At 42.8% G+C, this 20,977-nt stretch overlaps 1 protein-coding gene across 1 annotated transcript in view; it reads right to left on the bottom strand.

The window, feature by feature from the left end:
* Positions 1 to 20,977, bottom strand: part of LOC126175039 (transmembrane protein 198) — a 174,940-nt gene that overhangs the window by 17,812 nt on the left and 136,151 nt on the right. Inside the window, exon 4 of the mRNA XM_049921541.1 lies at positions 17,256 to 17,498. Coding sequence (XP_049777498.1) covers positions 17,256 to 17,498 — 243 coding nt within the window. The remainder of the gene's footprint in view (positions 1 to 17,255; positions 17,499 to 20,977) is intronic.

Here is a 20,977-nt window from a genome sequence, read left to right as displayed (position 1 = left end):
TCGGTCTCCAGTTGTGGCATGAGCCAATTTTCCAGCATGTCCAGATACATGTGTCCTGGAACGTTTTTTTGCAGAAGAAAAAGGGGCCGTAAACTTTAAACCGTGAGATTGCACAAAACACGTTAACTTTTGATGAATTGCGAATTTGCTGCACGAATGCATGAGGATTCTCTACCGCCCAGATTCGCACATTGTGTCTGTTCACTTCACCATTAAGAAAAAATGTTGCTTCATCACTGAAAACAAGTTTCGCACTGAACGCATCCTCTTCCATGAGCTGTTGCAACCGCGCCGAAAATTCAAAGCATTTGACTTTGTCATCGGGTGTCAGGGCTTATAGCAATTGTAAACAGTAAGGCTTCTGCTTTAGCCTTTTCTGTAAGATTTTCCAAACCGTCGGCTGTGGTATGTTTAGTTCCCTGCTTGCTTTATTCGTCGACTTCCGCGGGCTACGCGTGAAACTTGGCCGCACGCGTTCAACCGTTTCTTCACTCACTGCAGGCCGACCCGTTGATTTCCCCTTACAGAGGCATCCAGAAGCTTTAAACTGCACATACTATCGGTGAATGGAGTTAGCAGTTGGTGGATGTTTGTTGAACTTCGTCCTGAAGTGTCGTTGCACTGTTATGGCTGACTGATGTGAGTGCATTTCAAGCACAACATACGCTTTCTCGGCTCCTGTCGCCATTTTGTCTCACTGCACTCTCGAGCACTCTGGTGGCAGAAACCTGAAGTGCGGCTTCAGCCGAACAAAACTTTATGAGTTTTTCTATGTATCTGTAGTGTGTCGTGACCATATGTCCATGAATGGAACTACACTGAATTTATGAAATCGCTTCAATCATTTGTAATAGCCCTGTAGAAGACCATGACTGACACCTGCAATGCATTGAGGACATTGTACAGGTGCTGTTCATTCAAGTACAACACCAACACTTTCAGGCTTGGCGAGAATCTGTATTTACATCCAAGCATGCATTTATCACAGTATTTCCATATTTTTGGTGCAGTTTGCTTATTCAAAATTGTATTATATGACTCTTTGTACGATTAAAGTTTAAACTGTTTGTTGTGAACCAGTTCTAGGTGGCTTCACTTATCATATGGAACATGAATGGTATGGCTGAATTTTGGCACTAAACAAACATGTTTGTATGATCAGCAAACATAATAGTTTTTGAACAGTCCTTCAGAATCATTATAAGATCATTATTAATGTTAATAACCAGAAAAGATCCTGTATCAAATCATATGGGGCTGCATAATTTATGTTTCCTGATTCAGAGTTCTGTTTTATTTACATGGTGCAGAGTGCCAGTGTAACACACAACTTTCTAGTAGAATGCAAAACTCCATCTATATAAGAGTGGTGGCATTAATTACATGGCATGTTTAATTTCCAAGTATCGTTCACACTGTAAAATGTATTGGCAAGGTCACAGAATATACCAACAAGACAGTTTTTCTTGATGAGCTCTCCCTACAGTTCATTTGTGAGATCATATATGGCTTTAGAATCTCTTAAAAAAAACAAAAGTTAACTAGTTCTGTTCAGGCAATGAAACAATATGAGGTGTGATTGGAAAGTTTTAAGAATGGGCGTGTAATTGTACAATGGTGGTACTTACATGCTACTGTGATGCATCTCTTTCAAAATAGTCCCCTTCTGACTGAACACACAGGCTCCAACGGTGTTTACGCTTTTGTAAACATTCCTGGAAATTTTTTCCTGGAGTGTATTAAGGGCACTCTCTGTATTTGCCTGGATGTCTTCAATCAAGTCAAATTGCTTCCCTTTCAGCAAAAATTCCAATTTAGGAAACAGGTAGAAGTCTGCAGGGGCCAAATCAGGGGAATATCATGGTTGTGGAAGCACAGGAACTTCGAATCTGGTCAAAAATTCAATGATGAAGGAGGCTTTCTTCCGCACCTATTCACACAAACACTCAAGTACACATTTGTAATATTCCTGTCCTCTAGCGGTAAATTCATGATGCACTATACTGGTAGAATTGAAAAAAGTCACCAACATCGTCTTCACCTTTTTTCGGTTGTGGTGAAGTCTTCCACTGCGGAGATTGCACTTTGGTTTCAGAATCATATCCATATACCCACAATTCGTCACCTGTAATTACCCTATTTAATAAATATGGGTCATTTTTAGTCCAATTAAGCAGTTCTTGGCACACTTCTAGTCGGTATTATCTCTGGTCACTTGACAATGCTTTTGGAATGAATTTTTGCGGACACTCAACGCATGTGCAGATCTCAGTTAAAGTTGACTGAACTGCATAGAAAATTAAATTAAGTTCATGAGTCATCTCCCTAATTGTAAGTCAGTGATAAGAGTGTACTAATTCATGAACTTTCACAACATTTTCATTTGTTTTTGAGGTGGAAGGATGACTGGACCATGGTTCACCTTCAAATGATTTGTGGCCATTTTTAAATCTGTTGAACCAGGCAAAAACATTTGACTGGCTTATACAATTATCTCCAAAAGCTGTTTTTATTAGTTCATAAGTCTCAGAAGCTGATTTCAAACAATGGAAAATCCAGGATGGAATGTAACAGTATTAGAGAAAGAAAGTTGCTACTCATCATATAGCAGAGATGCTGAGTCACATTAGGAACAACAAAAAGATTCACACAATTATAGCTTTCAGCCATTAAGGCCTTTGTCAGCAGTAGACACACAAACACACATGCGTGTTTGCGCGCGCGCGCGCACTCACACACACACACACACACACACACACACACACACACACACACACACACATATGCATGCTTGCAGTCTCAGATAACTGAAACCACAGTCTGAGCAGCAGCACCAGTGCATGATGTGAGTGGCGACAGGGGTGGGTTAAGGAGGAGGCTGGGGCGGGGAGGGGGAGGGATAGTATGGTGGGGGTGGTGGACAGTGAAGTGCTGCAGTTTAGACAGAGGGCAGAAGAGAAGGTGGAGGGGGGGGGGGGGAGGAAGTAGTGGAAACGAGAGAAATAAAAAGAAAGACTGGGTGTGGCGGTGAAATGATGGCTGTGTAGTACTGGAATGGGAACAGGGAGGGGGCTGGATGGGTGAGGACAGTGACTAACAAAGGTTGAGACCAGGAGGGTTACGGGAACATAGGATGTATTGCAGGGAAAGTTACCACCTGCACAATTCAGAAAAGCTGGTGTTGGTGGGAAGGATCCATATGGCACAGGTTGTGAAGCAGTCATTGAGATGAGGGATATCATGTATGGCAGCGTGTTCAGCAACAGGGCGGTCCACTTGTTTTTTGGCCACAGTTTGTTGGTGGCCATTCATGCAGACAGACAGCTTGTTGGTTGTCATGCCCACATAGGATGCAGCACAGTGGTTGCAGCTTAGCTTGTAGATCACATGGCTGGTTTCGCAGGTAGCCCTGCCTTTGATGGGATAGGTGATGTTAGTGACAGGACTGGAGTAGGTGGTTGTAGGAGGATGTATGGGACAGGTCTTGCATCTAGGTCTATTACAAGGGTATGAGTCATGAGGTAAGGGATTGGGAGCAGGAATTGTGTAAGGAGGATGAGTATATTGTGAAGGTTCGGTGGATGGTGGAATACTACTGTAGGAGGGGGGGGGGGGGGGGGGGGGGGAAGGATAGTGGGCAGGACATTTCTCATTTCAGGGCACAGCGAGAGGTAATCAAAACCCTGGCGGAGAATGTAATTCAGTTGCTTCAGTCCCAGATGGTACTGAGTTATGAGGGGAATGCTCGCTTCTCTGTGGCTGGACTGTGGGACTTTGGGAGGTGGAGGGAGACTGGAAAGATAAACCACGGGAGTTTTGTTTTTGCACAAGGTTGGGAGGATAATTACGGTCAGTGAAGGCTTCAGTGAGACCCTTGGTATGTTTTGAGAGGGACTCCTCATCACTGCAGATGTGATTACCACGGGTGGCTACACTGTACGGAAGGGACTTCTTGGTATGGAATGGGTGGCAGCTGTCGAAGTGGAGGTATTGCTGGTGGTTAGTAGGTTTGATATGGATGGAGGTACTGATGCAGCCATCTCTGAGGTGGAGGTCAACATCTAGGAACGTGGCTTGTTGGATTGAGTAGGACCAGGTGAAGAAAATGGGGGAGAAGTTGTTGAGGTTCTGGAGGAATGTGGATAGGGTGTCCTCACCTTCAATCCAGATAGCAAAGATGTCATCAATGAATCCAAACCAGGTGAGGGGTTTAGGATTCTGGGTTTTTAGGAAGAATTCCTCCAGATGGCCCATGAATAGGTTGGCATAGGATGGTGCCATACGGGTGTCCATAACCATACCCTGGATTTATTTGTAGGTAATGCCTTCAAAGGAGAAGTAATTGTGTGTGAGGATATAATTGGTCATTGCGACTAGGAAGGAGGTTGTTGGTGTGGAATCCATAGGGCATCTGGAAATGTAGTGTTCAATAGCAGTAAGGCCATGGGCATTAGGAATGTTAGTGTACAGGGAGGTGGCATCAACAGTGATGAGAAGGGCACCGTGTGGTAAAGGGACAGGAACTGTGGAGAGTCGGTGGAAGAAATGGTTGGTATCTTTTATGTAGGAGGATAGGTTCCGGGTAATAGGTTGAAGGTGTTGGGGAGAGGTTCTGGGATGCGCCTAAGGATTTGAATAGTGACTGGAGATTCTGCTGGATTACTGGAATGGGGTCACTGTGACAAGGTTTGTAGGTGGAAGTATCTGAAAGCTGACACAGTTCTTCCGCCAGGTAACCCTTGTGGTGGAGCCTTTGTCTGCAGGTAGGATTATAACGTCACGATGGGTTTTTAGATGGTGGACTGCAGTTCTTTCTGCGGATGTAAGGTTACTTTGTATGTTGAGGGATTTGGGGAATGATGGTGAGGCAAGGTTTGAGGTTAAGAAACTGTGGAAAGTTAACAGAGGGTGATTTGGAGGCACTGGGGGTGGATCAAGCTGATTTCCCAGTTTTAAAACAAAATTTCACACAAACTCGTTGCTCAGACAGAATCCAGTAACAAACCCTAACAGACCCGCACTCATCCAGCTGCCACAACAAACTGAATAAAGGAAACACAGTTTCCTGTCAGAGGGCATTCAAGGACAAGGCAATGATTCACTTCCCACCCTCAGTGTATCTGCCTGCCAAACCAGTAAGCAGTAGTGGATCAATTCTTAAAACTTTCCAATCACACCTCATATGCTACTATAGACGCAATGCTCTGACCAGACTAGAAGAAATGAAATGGGTTATCAGATGTGATTTGCCTGTCTCAATCTATGTACTTGGGTGTCCCTTCTGCATACTAAAGATCTCTTAGATCTCGAGTAATTGATTAATTTAAAGGTTGGTTCAATCAAATCAACACAATATTTTAGCATTTCACTAGGAAAAACTTCTTAGACAGACGAATTACCTCTTTTTAGTGTCAATTATTTTTGTAATCTGTTTGCTGCCAGTGGTGCAAACAGTTTTGCCAGAGTAACTCTTCCAGATCTGTATTGGGTTAATTTGTTTGTTTCCTACCACTGTGTGGAAGCAGTCATTCAATACAGTAGACAATTACTTTAATATGTCATCATTTCTGAACAGATCTTGTAACAAGTTAGCCTGTCTATCATTCCTGTTCATTTTATTACTGTTGTATGACTTAACTGACTCTTCAGATTGCCCTGTATTGATCTTATTATCTTATTTCACAATATTGATTTCGGGACATCCTGTCTCAACATCAGATTTGCCTGAAAACGTAACTATATCAATAAAAATTATGTAGGCCTGTTGTGGGAATCCGTCTGCAGATCTTATCACCATTCATAGACCACAGTAGACACAAAGTGAAACTGGCAGTCATACTGTGCTGTGATCACTCTGCAAAGTACATAAACCACTCTTCATTGCATCTGATTAAGATGGGAATGAAGTATAAAAAATAATTACTATTTGGAGAAATAATATCAGTATGCATATACTAATATTATGCTGTTGACACATCAGCAATATCCATGAATATCTTTGATATATCAGGCTTTAATAAATCTACTTTCAATATACTTTTATAATGTATTGAATTTGATTAATAATTTTCATGCACCCTATCAAATGATGATGTGACCATAAGTCTGAAGTTTGGTGGAGATCTCTTTGCTTGTCTATCCTATCTTTTGTAAGTGACTTCATCTCTGCAGAACCATTGCAGCCTACATCCATTTGAACCTGCTTACTGTATTCAAGCTTATAGGCTTCCTCCACAAATGTTATCCCCATATATGGTTAAATAACAATGTGATACTGTGCTGATAGACTGATGATGCCATTAACATGGCAAGATATCAGCCATAAGAAATGACTAGCAGTTGACATCACTCATGACACAACTACATTAGCTAAATATAATCCAGACGAATGTGTGTGGCACAAAATTTCATCAATTTAACTCAATGAAATCATCATGTCATCTGCTGTACTGAGCTCATGCTCTTATCATTATCATTATCATCATCATCATCATTATTATTATTATTTTAATCTTTTGACTCCATTCCCTGAAGAGAAAAGAGTGAGCTATTTGAGAGCACTTTCTTGCTCTGTACAGCCATAAGGTCTTACACACATTTATTTTATTACAATTTGTTTGACAATACAACTATATACACATATATTTTTAAGAAAATAAAGTTTAATATTAATTCTTCTGATTTGTTTATTAAAGTAGATATTATGTTTACTTGTTTACAAATTCAACTGTTATGTGCAACGGCTGGTTCCTATATGTTTCTTATACTTATAATTTTTGGTTGTGACATATTCCAGTGCTATGTGCAGTGGATGGTTATTACAGTGCTTCTTATATTTATGGCCTAGAGTATTTCTGACACATTCTACTGCTCTGTGCAGTGGCTGGTTACAACTATGTTTATTGTATTCTATTTATTGTCTTTCATCTAAACGTGATTGGATCTCTTTGTTTTTGATCACGGACAGCATGGTGAGTGCCAGGTCTGGGAATATTTTTATTATGTTTTGGATTGTTGTTTAATGCGGGTATAAGTATCTTGGTGTAGGTTTTCTTGGTTTTGTTGGCTTTTTAATCATTGCGGTGATTTTGGAGTATGCTCTTACCGTATCTCGTGTAGCATTGCATACTTCCGCACTGTGTGTTCTAACATTCATATTTATTTAGCTGTATAGCAATCACCTCTTTGTTGAGTGTATTTTGTTTGCTGCTGTTGCAATCATCCCTCCTAGGGCAGGGTCATTGTGTTCTGGCAAATCTTTTATGTGTGTGAATTGCTGTTTGAGTGGTGCACCTGTCAAAGGTCTCCGTATTTGTATTACAAGCCCTTGCCTTTTTCTTATTCTGTCAAGTATTTGTTTCTGATCTGTGTGCTGATTTAAGCACTTGTAGTAGAATAGTCATGAATATCTGGCTATGTCTCTGAGCTCAAATACTGTACCCCATAAAGGGAGCTCTCATCTTGATTTTTCTTCTTTGTTAGGCATTAACAGTGAAAGAGTACCATCTGTGTTTTCTTGGGATTGTGCTTGATGCAGTCTGTTGTCATCCATGTTTATAATTAGTTTAAGTACATGTTAGTTTTGCTTTGGATCACTTGTGTTTGGCTGTCTGTAACCCAGCACACAGTGTTTTCAATCAATAAGGCTATAGTCTGGCTGTTGTTGTTTGTGGTTAGTACATCTCTGATATATAGACTGTATATCAGTGAAGATAGAATGCCTCACTGCCTAAGGGGAAAAGTAGTCTGATGATTCATTTTCTGCGTGGACCCTGCATTGTCTCCCACTAATTTGTACTTTAGCTTCATTATTTTTAAGGATAGATCCATGTTTACGAGTTTCATCAGCAGACAAATGTGTCATATCTTATCAAACCCCTGTTTAATATCGAAGAATATGGTGAGCATACACTGGCTGTGGTTAAAGACATTCATGGTGTAACTGGTAAGTTTCAGGAATATATCACTGGTACAGTGAGTCTTCTTGAATCCTTTTTGTATGCTAGGCATGGGTGATCTGCTACAGAAATGTGTGGCGTAGGAGAAGCTGCTTGACCATTGTACCCCATTAAGTGATCTGTCACTATTTTTTTGTGTATGTTCCTCAAGATGTTCAACAGTGTTAGTGACCAATATGAGTTGAGATTTGCTTTCAATTTGTCTGTCCCCCCCCCCCCCCCCCCCCTCCTCCAGTGTTATTACTTTGCCCTTTTCCCAAGATTCTGGGGCCACTTCTTTGCTCAAGCAGTAACTAAATATCATTTGTGGTAATGGTATCATTGTTTCTTGTTTGGATTTTCTTAGGTACATTCTTCTTAGCCCATTTTCTCCTGGAGCAAAGTTTCTTTCACTCATTATGGTGTCTGTTATTTCATCTTCTGTTATTTATGATGTGAGCTCCTCCTCCTCCTCAGCATCTACTCCTTGTGTGTTAGTTGACTCTTGTGTGCTTTGCTCTGCCTCTACCCAAAAGACTTCATCAAATCTTAAGGGCATGAGTGGGTGATTTACAGGTCTTTTAAAATTATTGTGCTATATTTTTCATATGCCAGTCACTGTCAGTCATTGGTTTGCTGTCAATTGTCAGGTATGGTTCTGCAATTTTTTTCCCATTGTAAGTGCCATAAATTAGTGCTAGAATTTCCCTTCAATACCTGTAATCTAGTTATTTCCATGTTTCTGTTTAGTTATTTCATCTACATTCTGATATTTTTCCCTTATGGAGGAAATGAAAAGACTGTTACACATTAAGCTTTTGGCCAAAGCCTTCATGAGAAAAGAAAAACACACACACAATCATGCAAGCAAGCACACCTTGCGCACACAGGACTGCTATCTCTGCCAGAATGCAAATGTGTTGCATTGAATGCAAGCAGCAATTCGGAGTGATGGGGGAATGGGGAAGGGTAGCAGGGCACAGGTGGGGACAGCGTGCAGGGACTAGATGGTGGAAGAACAAGGCTGCCAGGTGCAGTGTTTGGAGGAGTGGGGGGGGGGGGGGCATTGGCATTCTGCTGCAGTGGCCAGAGATAACAGTCACGTGTGTGTGTGTGTGTGTGTGTGTGTGTGTGTGTGTGTGTGTGTGTGCGCACGCGTTTTCTATTCCTGATCAAGCCTTTGGCCAAAAACTTGATGTGTAACAGTTTTTTGTTGTGCCTGTTTGCAACTCAACATGTCATCTTTACAGTGAGCAGCAATCTGTCTGGGTAACATAGCTCTGTAGAGTAGTCTGGAACAATATTGCTGCACTGAGGTAGCTCAACTAACCTCTCTGGACCTGCAGTTAGTTCAGTCTGGTCTACATTTCTGACAACATGCTTTGTACATTGTAGGACAATAAAATATGCTGAAGCACCAAAGAAACTGGTATACACATGCGTATTCAAATACAGGAATATGTAAACAGCAAGGGGACTGTTCAGGCTGGTGGAGGCTCTGTAATGGTGCGGGGCATGTGCAGTTGGAGTGATACATGTAGATATGACTCTGACAGGTGACATGTGCATAAGCATCCTGTCTGATCACCTGCATCCATCATTCCTATGGAGTTGGGCAATGCCAGCAGGACAGTGCGACACTCTACATGTCCAGAATTGTTGCAGAGTGGCTCCAGGAACACTCTTCTGAGTATAAACGCTTCAACTGGCCACCAAACTCCTCAGACATGAACATTATTTAGCATAACTGGGATGCCTTGCAATGTGCTGTTCAGAAGAGCTCTCCACCCCCTTGTATGCTTACGGATTTATGGAGAGCTCTGCAGGATTCAGGGTGTCAGTTCCCTCCAGCACTACTGCAATCATTACTCGAGTCCACGCCACATCGTGTTGTGGCACTTCTGCGTGCTCGCAGGGGCTTATGCAATATTAGGCAGGTGTACCAGTTTCTTTGGCTATTCAGTGTGTATCTGTATGGAATCATATGACCTGGTAGTTGTTATTATATGTAATTACTATCCAGAGTACCATACATCCTAGATATCCTTTCCACAACTGTTGATACTCCAACCAGGACTTTCCATTGTTTAAACTTTAATTATGGAAGTTGTGGTCAAGTTTGTTCTCTTCTCCACTTTCCTCTGTCTTTCCATAATTCACCTTCTATAACAGTTTTGTTCCAGTCCAGATTCCCTTTTGTTAAACTTGTCTTTATTGAGTCAATCCAGATTCCTGGTCTTTATTGAGTCAGTAAGACTGGCTCTAAGTCTCCCTCTCGGCCTTAAACTTGATGTCACCCACAGGGTATGCCCTGTTATTTCCTGAGGCTGGTTTTGAGGTTTTGGAAATAATGCTTGTCAACTTTAAAATAATGGAAGGCAGGAAAATATTGCAGTAGATCCACTAACATAATCAGGCAATGAGACGTGAAGTTTTGTAGACGAACAATGTCATAGGTAGCACGGCTTGAATAAGTGGTTTTAAAGTTTGAAACTAACTAGCAGACTAAAACTGTGTGTCAGACCGTGACTCGAACTCATGACTTTTACCTTTTCTGGGTAGGTGCTCTGCCAACTGAGCTACCCAAACATGACGAATGACCCCCCCCCTCCCACTCCCTCTCCCCCACCCCTCCACACACACAGCTTCAATTCAGCCAGTACCTAGTCTCCTCATTCTTGTTTTAAAGTTTATTTCTACATCTACATCCATACTCCACAAGCCACCTGATGGTGTGTGGTGGAGGGTTCTTTGAGTACCTCTATCGGTTCTTCCTTCTATTCCAGTCTCGTATTGTTTGTGGAAAGAAAGATTGTTGGTATGCCTCTGTGTGGGCTCTAATCTCTCAGGTTTTATCCTCATGGTCTCTTCGCGAGATATACATAGGAGGGAGCAATATATTGCTTGACTCCTCGGTGAAGGTATGCTCTCGAAACTTCAACAAAAGCCCGTACCGAGCTACTGAGCATCTCTCTTGCAGAGTCATCCACTGCAGTTTATCTATCATCTCCGTAATGCTTTCGCAATTACTAAATGATCCTGTAACGAAGCATGCTGCTCTCCATTGCATCTTCTCTATCTCTTCTATCCACCCTATCTGGTACGGATCGCACACCCGTGAGCAGTATTCAAGCAGTGGGCTAACAAGTTTACTGTAACCTACTTCCTTTGTTTCGGATCGCATTTCCTTAGAATTATCCAATGATTCTCAGTCTGGCATCTGCTTTACCGACGATCAACTTTATATGATCATTCCATTTTAAATAACTCCTAATGCCTACTCCCAGATAATTTATGGAATTAATTGCTTCCAGTTGCTGACCTGCTGTATTGTAGCTAAATGATAAAGGATCTTTCTTTCCATGTATTCGCAGCACATTACACTTGTCTACATTGAGATTCAATTGCCATTCCCTGCACCATGCGTCAATTCGTTGCAGATCCTCCTGCATTTCAGTACAAATTTTCCTTTGTTACAAACTCTAGATATACTGCAGCATCATCCGCAAAATGCCTCAGTGAACTTCCAATGTTATTCTGAAGGTCATTTATGTATACTGTGAATAGCAACAGCCCTCAGACAGTCCCCTGCGGCACACCTGAAATAACTCTTATTTCGGAAGACCTCTCTCCATTGATAATGACATGCAGCATTCTGTTATCCAGGAACTCTTCAATCCAATCACACAATTGGTCTGATAGTCCATATGCTCTTACTTTGTTCATTAAACGACTGTGGGGAACTGTATCAAACACCTTGCGGAAGTCAAGAAACACAGCCTCTACCTGGGAACCCATCTCTATGGCCCTCTGAGTATCATGGACGAATAGCGCGAGCTGGGTTTCACACAACCGTCTTTTTCGGAACCCATGCTTATTCCTACAGTGTAGATTTCTAGTCTCCAGAAAAGTCATTATGTTGTTGTTGTTGTTGTTGTTGTTGTTCTTGTTGTTGTGGTCTTCAGTCCTGAGACTGGTTTGATGCAGCTCTCCATGCTACTCTATCCTGTGCAAGCTTCTTCATCTCTCAATACTTACTGCAACCTACATCCTTCTGAATCTGCTTAGTGTATTCCGATTATTACCCTCCATGCTGCCCTCCAATGCTAAATTTGTGATTCCTTGATGCCTCAGAACATGTCCTACCAACCGGTCCCTTCTTCTTGTCAAGTTGTGCCACAAACTCCTCTTCTCCCCAATTCTATTCAATACCTCCTCATTAGTTATGTGATCTAGCCATCTAATCTTCAGCATTCTTCTGTAGCACCACATTTCAAAAGCTCCTATTCTCTTCTTGTCCAAACTATTTATCATCCATGTTTCACTTCCATACATGGCTACACTCCATACAAATACTTTCAGAAATGACTTCCTGACATTTAAATCTATACTGGATGTTTACAAATTTCTCTTCTACAGAAACGCTTTTGTTGCCATTGCGAGTCTACATTTTATATCCTCTCTACTTCGACCATCACCAGTTATTTTGCTCCCCAAATAGTAAAACTCCTTTACTACTTTAAGTGTCTCATTTCCTAACCTAATTCCCTAGCATCGACTGACTTAATTCGACTACATTCCATTATTCTCGTTTTGCTTTTGTTGATGTTCATCTTATATCCTCCTTTCAAGACACTGTCCATTCTGTTCAACTGCTCTTCCAAGTCCTTTGCTGTCTCTGACAGAATTACAATGTCATCAGGGAACCTCAAAGTTTTTATTTCTTCTCCATGGATTTTAATTCCTACTCCAAATTTTTCTTTTGTTTCCTTTACTGCTTGCTCAATATACAGATTAAATAGCATCGGGGAGAGGCTACAACCCTGTCTCACTCCCTTCCCAACCACTGCTTCCCTTTCATGTCTCTCGACACCTATAACTGCCATCTGACTTCTGTACAAATTGTAAATAGCCTTTCGCTCCCTGTATTTTACCCCTGCCACCTTCAGAATTTGAAAAGGAGTATTCCAGTCAACATTGTCAAAAGCTTTCTCTAAGTCTACAAATGCTAGAAATGTAGGTTTGCTTTTCCTTAATCTTTCTTCTAAGGTAAGTTGTAGGGTCACTATTGCCTCACATGTTCCAACATTTCTACGGAATCCAAACTGATCTTCCCCGAGGTTGACTTCTACCAGTTTTTCCATTCGTCTGTAAAGAATTCATGTTAGTATTTTGCAGCTGTGACTTATTAAACTGATAGTTCGGTAATTTTCACATCTGTCAACACCTGCTTTCTTTGGGATTGGAATTATTATATTCTTCTTGAAGTCTGAGGGTATTACTTCTGTCTCATACATCTTGCTCACCGGATGGTAGAGTTTTGTCAGGACTGGCTCTCCCAAGGCTGTCAGTAGTTCTAATGGAATGTTGTCTACTCCCATGGCCTTGTTTCGGCTTAGGTCTTTCAGTGCTCTCTCAAACTCTTCACGCAGTATCATACCTCCCGTTTCATCTTCATCTACATCCTCTTCCATTCCCATAATATTGTCCTCAAGAACATCACCCTTGTATAGACCCTCTACATACTCTTTCCACCTTTCTGCTTTCCCTTCTTTGCTTAGAACTGGGTTTCCATCTGAGCTCTTGATATTCATAAAAGTGGCTCTCGTTTCTCGATAGGTCTCTTTAATTTTCCTATAGGCAGTTCAAATGGTTGAAATGGCTCTGAGCACTATGGGACTTAACATTTGTGGTCATTAGTTCCCTAGAAGTTAGAACTACTTAAACCTAACTAACCTAAGGACATCACACACATCCATGCCCGAGGCAGGATTCGAACCTGCGACCGTAGCGGTCACGCGGTTCCAGACTGAAGCGCCTAGAGCCGCACGGCCACACCGGCCGGCCGTGTAGGCAGTATCTATCTTACCCCTAGCGAGATAAGCCTCTTCATCCTTACATTTGTCCTCTAGCCATCCCTGCTTAGCCATTTTGCACTTCCAGTCGATCTCATTGTTGAGACGTTTGTATTCGTTTTTACCTGCTTCATTTACTGTATTTTTATATTTTATCCTGTCATCAATTAAATTCAATATTTCTTCTGTTACCCAAGGATTTCTACTATCCCTCGTCGTTTTACCTACTTGATCCTCTTATACTGTAACATAATACGTGTTCCAACGTGTTTGCTGTTTCTTCACTCTGAAGAGTATTAATCAGTGGCACTCTTGCTGGCTACTTTTGTTCATAATGAACAGGAATTAGGCAAGTTTTTTGATATAAAAATGCATGTTTAGAATCTTTTTAGAGATTAGATTAGTACTTGTTCCATAGATCATGAATACGACACTTCGTAATGATGTGGAACGTGTCAGGTTAATAAAAGGTGTCTATACAAGATATTACATTAGACAAAATATTACATTTTTAAATTTTTTTTTATTTTTTTTTTTTTGTGGAGGTTGGGAAATTACCCACTATATCCAAAAATTCATCTAATGAGTAGGAGTTGCCATTAAGTAATTCTTTTAATTTTCTTTTAAATGCTATATGCCTATCTGTCAGACTTTTGATGCTATTGGGTAAGAGACCAAAGACTTTTGTGGCAGCATAATTTACCCTCTTCTGAGCCAAAGTTAGATTTAACCTTGAGTAGTGAAGATCATCCTTTCTCCTAGTGTTGTAGCCACGTAAACTGCTATTACTTTTGAATTCGTTCGGATTGTTAATAACAAATTTCTTAAGTGACTATATACATTGTGAGGCTACAGTGAAGATTTCTAGCTCTTTAAATAAGCGTCTGCAGGATGACCTTGGATGAGCTCCAGCAATTATTCTGATTACACGCTTTTGTGTTATGAACACTCTTTTACTCAATGATGAGTTACCCCAGAGTATGATGCCATACGAAAGCAGAGAATGAAAATAGGTGTGGTAACCTAATTTACTCAGATGTATTTCGCCAAAATTTGCAATGACCCTAATAGCATAAGTAGCTGAACTCAAAGGTTTCAGCAGATCCTCTTGCCCCCTCTTGCCTAAATTTCTGCTGACGACCATGCTTCCGACACCACAATTCGCGAATGGAACAGAGAGACATTATTGACAATTTCATGAGTTAATTCTTGTTTGTCAGGTGTGATTACTATACTTGTATCATCAGCAAAGAGAACTAACATAGTATAGTAATCACACCTGACAAACAGGAATTAACTGATGAAATTGTCAATAATGTCTTTCAGAAAATTACTAGGTGGTTCCTTGTAAACGGACTCTCACTGAATTTTGATAAGACACAGTACATACAATTCTGTACAGTAAATGGTATGATGCCATTAATAAATATAGACCTTAATCAGAAGCATATAGCTAAGGTAGAATATTCAAAATTTTTAGGTGTGTCCATTGATGAGAGATTAAATTGGAAGAAACACATTGATAATCTGCTGAAATGTTTGAGTTCAGCTACTTATGCAATAAGAGTCATCGCAAATTTTGGTGATAAACATCTTAGTAAATTAGCTTACTACGCCTATTTTCACTCATTGCTTGCATATGGCATCATATTTTGGGGTAATTCATCACTGAGGAATAAAGTATTTATTGCACAAAAGCGTGTAATCAGAATAATAGCTGGAGTCGACCCAAGATCATCCTGCAGACATTTATTTAAGGATCTAGGGATATTCACAGTAGCTTCTCAGTATATATATACTCTCTTATGAAATTTGTTATTAACAACCAAACCCAATTCAAAAGTAATAGCAGTGTGCATAACTACAATACTAGGAGAAAGGATGATCTTCACTATTCAAGATTAAATCTAACTTTGGCACACAAAGGGGTGAATTATACTGCCACTAAAGTTTTTGGTCACTTACCAAATAGTATCAAAAGTCTGACAGATAACCAACAAGTATTTAAGAAGAAATTAAAAGAACTTCTGAATGACAACTTCTTCTACTCCATAGAGGGATTTTTAGATATAAATTAAGAAAAAAGAGAAAAAAAACCAAACAAAAAAATTATTGACATCTTGGATACTCGGGAATCCAGCCGGATGTTCGCATCGTTCTCGCACAATATTTCAACAGCGTGCCTCGCTGTCTTCTTCAGGTGCTACCTGAGACTGGTCCTTTGGGTCGATCGAGTCCAGTATTTATGCCTGGGAGGAGCTGGGCGTTGTGGGATGTCGTACATTGGCCAGACCACCAGAACTGTGGACATCAGGTGTAAAGAACACCAGAGACATACCAGACTCAGGCAGGCAACTAAATCAGCCATAGCAGAGCATTGTCTGGAACTTGGTCATTCAATGGATTACAATGACACCAAGATTGTGACACAGACCTCAAGATTTTGGGACAGTGTCATTAAAGAAGCCATTGAGATTAAGGTCACAGACAATCTAACCAACCGTGACTCGGGATACCAAATCAGCACTGCCTGGAATCCAGCGCTTGAGCTTGTGAAAACTCAGTGCAGGACACTCTGGGATTCTACAAGAAATAGAAGTGGAGACCGAGAGAACAGCTGTGAGTCAAGGTGTCGGACATTAGAGACCAGATCTGACACACCCCAGATCATGAACTCGACTTCAGAAGACGGCCAGGCCGGGCGCGGACGGCGGAGGGAACACCGGCGACCAGAGAGGGATAATGTAGCCGCGTCTGGCGGGCGCGGACCTCAGATGGAACACAAGACGCGGCGCGAACCGATTAGGGAGTGCCCAGCACGAAACAGAAGCGGAAATCACAGTAACAGTCATGAGATAGAGTACCCAACATCTCAGATCGGGTCTGACACACCTCAGATGACAACCACAACCGTTGAGGACGGCCAAAACGGGCGCCGACGGCAGTCGGGACATCCGCGACTGGAGGGGTCCGTTGAAGCCGAGTCTGGCGGAGGCGGACCACAGATGGAACACTCGACTCGGCGCGGACCGATTAGGGAACGCCCAGCTCCTCCCAGGCATAAATACTGGTCTCGATCGACCCAAAGGACCAGTCTCAGATAGCACCTGAAGAAGACAGTGAGGCACGCTATTGAAATATCATGCGAGAACGACGCGAACATCCGGCTGGATTCCCGAATATCCAAGATGTCAACAGATCGCCGGGAAAGCATGAAGAATTAAAAAAAAAAAAAAAAAAAAAAAAAAAAAAAAAAAAAATTTAAAAACAAAAAAAAAGTTGTTATATTAACTAAATTATGTTGTTAAATTAACTTAATTATGTCATGTATTGGAAAATTTGACTCGTTCCACATCATTACGAAATATCGTATTCATGATCCATGGAACTAGTAGTAATCTAATCTAATCTAAGGTAGCGGTGCCAGAAGAGGACGCGCAGAGGCGGCGGGGCGGCTACTCACGGTGCGTACGGTGGTGCAGGCCGCGGCCGGTGACGGCGCACTGCGTGGCGACGCCGACGAGCGCGACGGCGGGCCAGAGCGCCAGCACGAGCCAGCCCAGCCAGCATGGCGGCGGCACGGGCGGGGCGGCGCCGGCCACGCGCGCCCACAGCCAGCGCGCGGTCGCCAGCCGCTGCAGCCAGTAGTCCAGCGAGCCCGCCAGGATCGCGCCGCCGTACACGCTCGTGCCCAGCACCGTCAGACCTGCCGGCGTTCGCGCGTCGCTCACACTGGACGCATCACGCTACAGCGCGGGGGGGGGGGGGGGGGGGGGGACACCACTAACCTTACCTCTGGAACTCGCCTACTCAAGAAACTCATTCGAAGACAGGTAATAAAATTTCGGGCGTGCTTCCACATAAATTCACTTCTTCTTCTAATACACTACCGGCCATTAAAATTGCTACACCACGAAGATGACGTGCTCCAGAAGCGAAACTTAACCGACAGGAAGAAGATGCTGTGATATGCAAATGATTTCAGAGCATACACACAAGGTTGGCGCCGGTGGCGACACCTACAACGAGCAGACATGAGGAATGTTTCCAACCGATTTCTCATGCACAAACAGCAGTTGACCGGCGTTGCCTGGTGAAACGTTGTTGTGATGCCTCGTGTAAGGAGCGGAAATTCGTACCATTACGTTTCCGACTTTGATAAAGGTCGGATTGTAGCCTATCGCGATTGCGGTTTATCGTATCTACATCTACATCCATACTCCGCAAGCCACCTGACGGTGTGTGGCGGAGGGTACCTTGAGTGCCTCTATCGGTTCTCCCTTCTATTCCAGTCTCTTATTGTTCGTGGAAAGAAGGATTGTCGGTATGCCTCTGTGTGGGCTCTAATCTCTCTGATTTTATCCTCATGGTCTCTTCGCCAGATATACGTAGGAGGGAGCAATATACTGCTTAACTCCTCGGTGAAGGTATGTTCTTGAAACTTCAACAAAAGCCCGTACCGAGCTACTGAGCGTCTCTCCTGCAGAGTTTTCCACTGGAGTTTATCTATCATCTCCGTAACGCTTTCGTGATTAGTAAATGATCCTGTAACGAAGCGCGCTGCTCCCCGTTGCATCTTCTCTCTCTCTTCTATCAACACTATCTGGTACGGATCCCAAGCCGGTGTGCAGTATTCAAGCAGTGGGCGAACAAGCGTACTGTACCCTACTTCCTTTGTTTTCTGATTGCATTTCCTTAGGATTCTTCCAATGAATCTCAGTCTGGCATCTGCTTTACCGACGATCAACTTTATATGATCATTCCATTTTCAATCACTCCTAATACGTACTTCCAGATAATTTATGGAATTAACTGCTACCAGTTTCTGGCCTGCTGTATTGTAGCTAAATGATAAGGGATCTTTCTTCCTATGTATTCGCAGCACATTACACCTGTCTATATTGAGATTCGATTGCCATTCCCTGCATCATGCGTCAATTCGCTGCAGATCCTCCTTCATTTCAGTACAATTTCCCATTGTTACAACCTCTCGATATACCACAGCATCATCCGCAAAAACCCTCAGCGAATTTCCGATGTCATCCACAAGGTCATTTATGTATATTGTGAATAGCAACGGTCCTACGACACCCCCCTGCGGCCCACCTGAAATCACTCTTACTTCGGAAGACTTCTCTCCATTGACAATGACATGTTGCGTTCTGTTATCTAGGAACTCTTCAATCCAATCACACAATTGTTCTGATAGTCCGTATGCTCTTACTTTGTTCATTAAACGACTGTGGGGAACTGTATCGCGACATTGCTGGTCGCGTTGGTCGAGATCCAATACTGTTAGCAGAATATCGAATCGGTGGGTTCACGAGAGTAATACGGAACTCCGTGCTGGATCCCAACGGCCTCGTACCACTAGCAGTCGAGATGACAAGCATCTTATTCGCATGGCTGTAACGGATCGTGTAGCCACGTCTCGATCTCTGAGTCAACAGATGGGGATGTTTGCAAGACAACAACTATCTGCACGAACAGTTCGACGACGTTTGCAGCAGCATGGACTGTCACCTCGGAGACCATGGCTGCAGTTACCCTTGACGCTGCATCACAGACTGCAGCGCCTGCGACGGTGTACTGAACGACGAACCTGGGTGCGCGAATGGCAAAACGTCATTTTTTCGGATGAATCCACGTTCTGTTTACGGCATCATGATGGTCGCATCCATGTTTGGAGACATCGCAGTGAACGCACATTGGAAGCGTGTATTCGTCATCGCCATACTGGCGCATCACCCGGCGTGATCGTATGGGGTGCATTGGTTACACGTCTCGGTCACCTCTTGTTCGCATTGACGGCACTTTGAACAGCGGACGTTACACTTCAGATGTGTTACGACCCGTGGCTCTACCCTTCATTCGATCTCTGCGAAACCCTACACTACACTACATTTGGTACCGGGGTTGCGTAGACAAGAGCTTTCAAATGCCCCCATAAATGAAACTCAAGAGGGTTGAGGTCAGGAGAGCGTGGAGGCCATGGAATTGGTCCGCCTCTACCAATCCATCGGTCACCGAATCTGTTGTTGAGAAGCGTACGAACACTTCGACTGAAATGTGCAGGAGCTCCATCGTGCATGAACCACATGTTGTAAAGACACATGTTCTAGCAGCACGCATAGAGTATCCCGTATGAAATCATGATAAAGTGCTCCATTGAGCGTAGGTGGAAGAACATGGGGCCCAATCAAGACATCACCAACAATGCCTGCCCAAACGTTCACAGAAAATCTGTGTTGATGACGTGATTGCACAATTGCGTGCGGATTCTCGTCAGCCCACACCTGTTGATTGTGAAAATTTACAATTTGATCACGTTGGAATGAAGCCTCATCCGTAAAGCGAACATTTGCACTGAAATGAGGATTGACACATTGTTGGATGAACCATTCGCAGAAGTGTATCCGTGGAGGCCAATCAGCTGCTGATAGTGCCTGCACACGCTGTACATGGTACGGAAACAACTGGTTCTCCCGTAGCACTCTCCATACAGTGACGTGGTCAACGTTACCTTGTACAGCAGCAACTTCTCTGACGCTGACATTAGGGTTATCGTCAACTGCACGAAGAATGGCCTCGTCCATTGCAGGTGTCCTCGTCGTTCTAGGTCTTCTCCAGTCGCGAGTCATAGGCTGGAATGTTCCGTGCTCCCTAAGACGCCGATCAATTGCTTCGAACATATTCCTGTCGGGACACCTTCGTTCTGGAAATCTGTCTCGATACAAACGTACCGCGCCACGTCTATTGCCCCGTGCTAATCCATACATCAAATGGGCATCTGTCAACTCCGCATTTGTAAACATTGCACTGACTGCAAAACCACGTTCGTGATGAACACTAGCCTGTTGATGCTACGTATTGATGAGCTTGATGCTCTTACTGTAGAGCAATGAGTCGCATGTCAACACAAGCACCGAAGTCAACATTACCTTCCTTCAATTGGGCCAACTGGCGGTGAATCGAGGAAGTACAGTACATACAGACGAAACTAAAATGAGCTGTAACATGGAAATTAAGCGTTTCCGGACACATGCTCACATAACACCTTTTCTTTATTTGTGTGTGAGGAATGTTTCCTGAAAGTTTGGCCGTACCGTTTTGTAACGTCCTGTATATGCAAATATACATATGGAAATCCCTGCGATGAACTAAAATTACATCTGTAAGGATCAG

Source organism: Schistocerca cancellata, chromosome 3 (genome assembly GCF_023864275.1).
Source record: "Schistocerca cancellata isolate TAMUIC-IGC-003103 chromosome 3, iqSchCanc2.1, whole genome shotgun sequence".
Taxonomy (NCBI): domain Eukaryota; kingdom Metazoa; phylum Arthropoda; class Insecta; order Orthoptera; family Acrididae; genus Schistocerca; species Schistocerca cancellata.
Note: the sequence above shows the minus strand (reverse complement) of the source record. Positions and strands in the feature narration are given on the sequence as shown.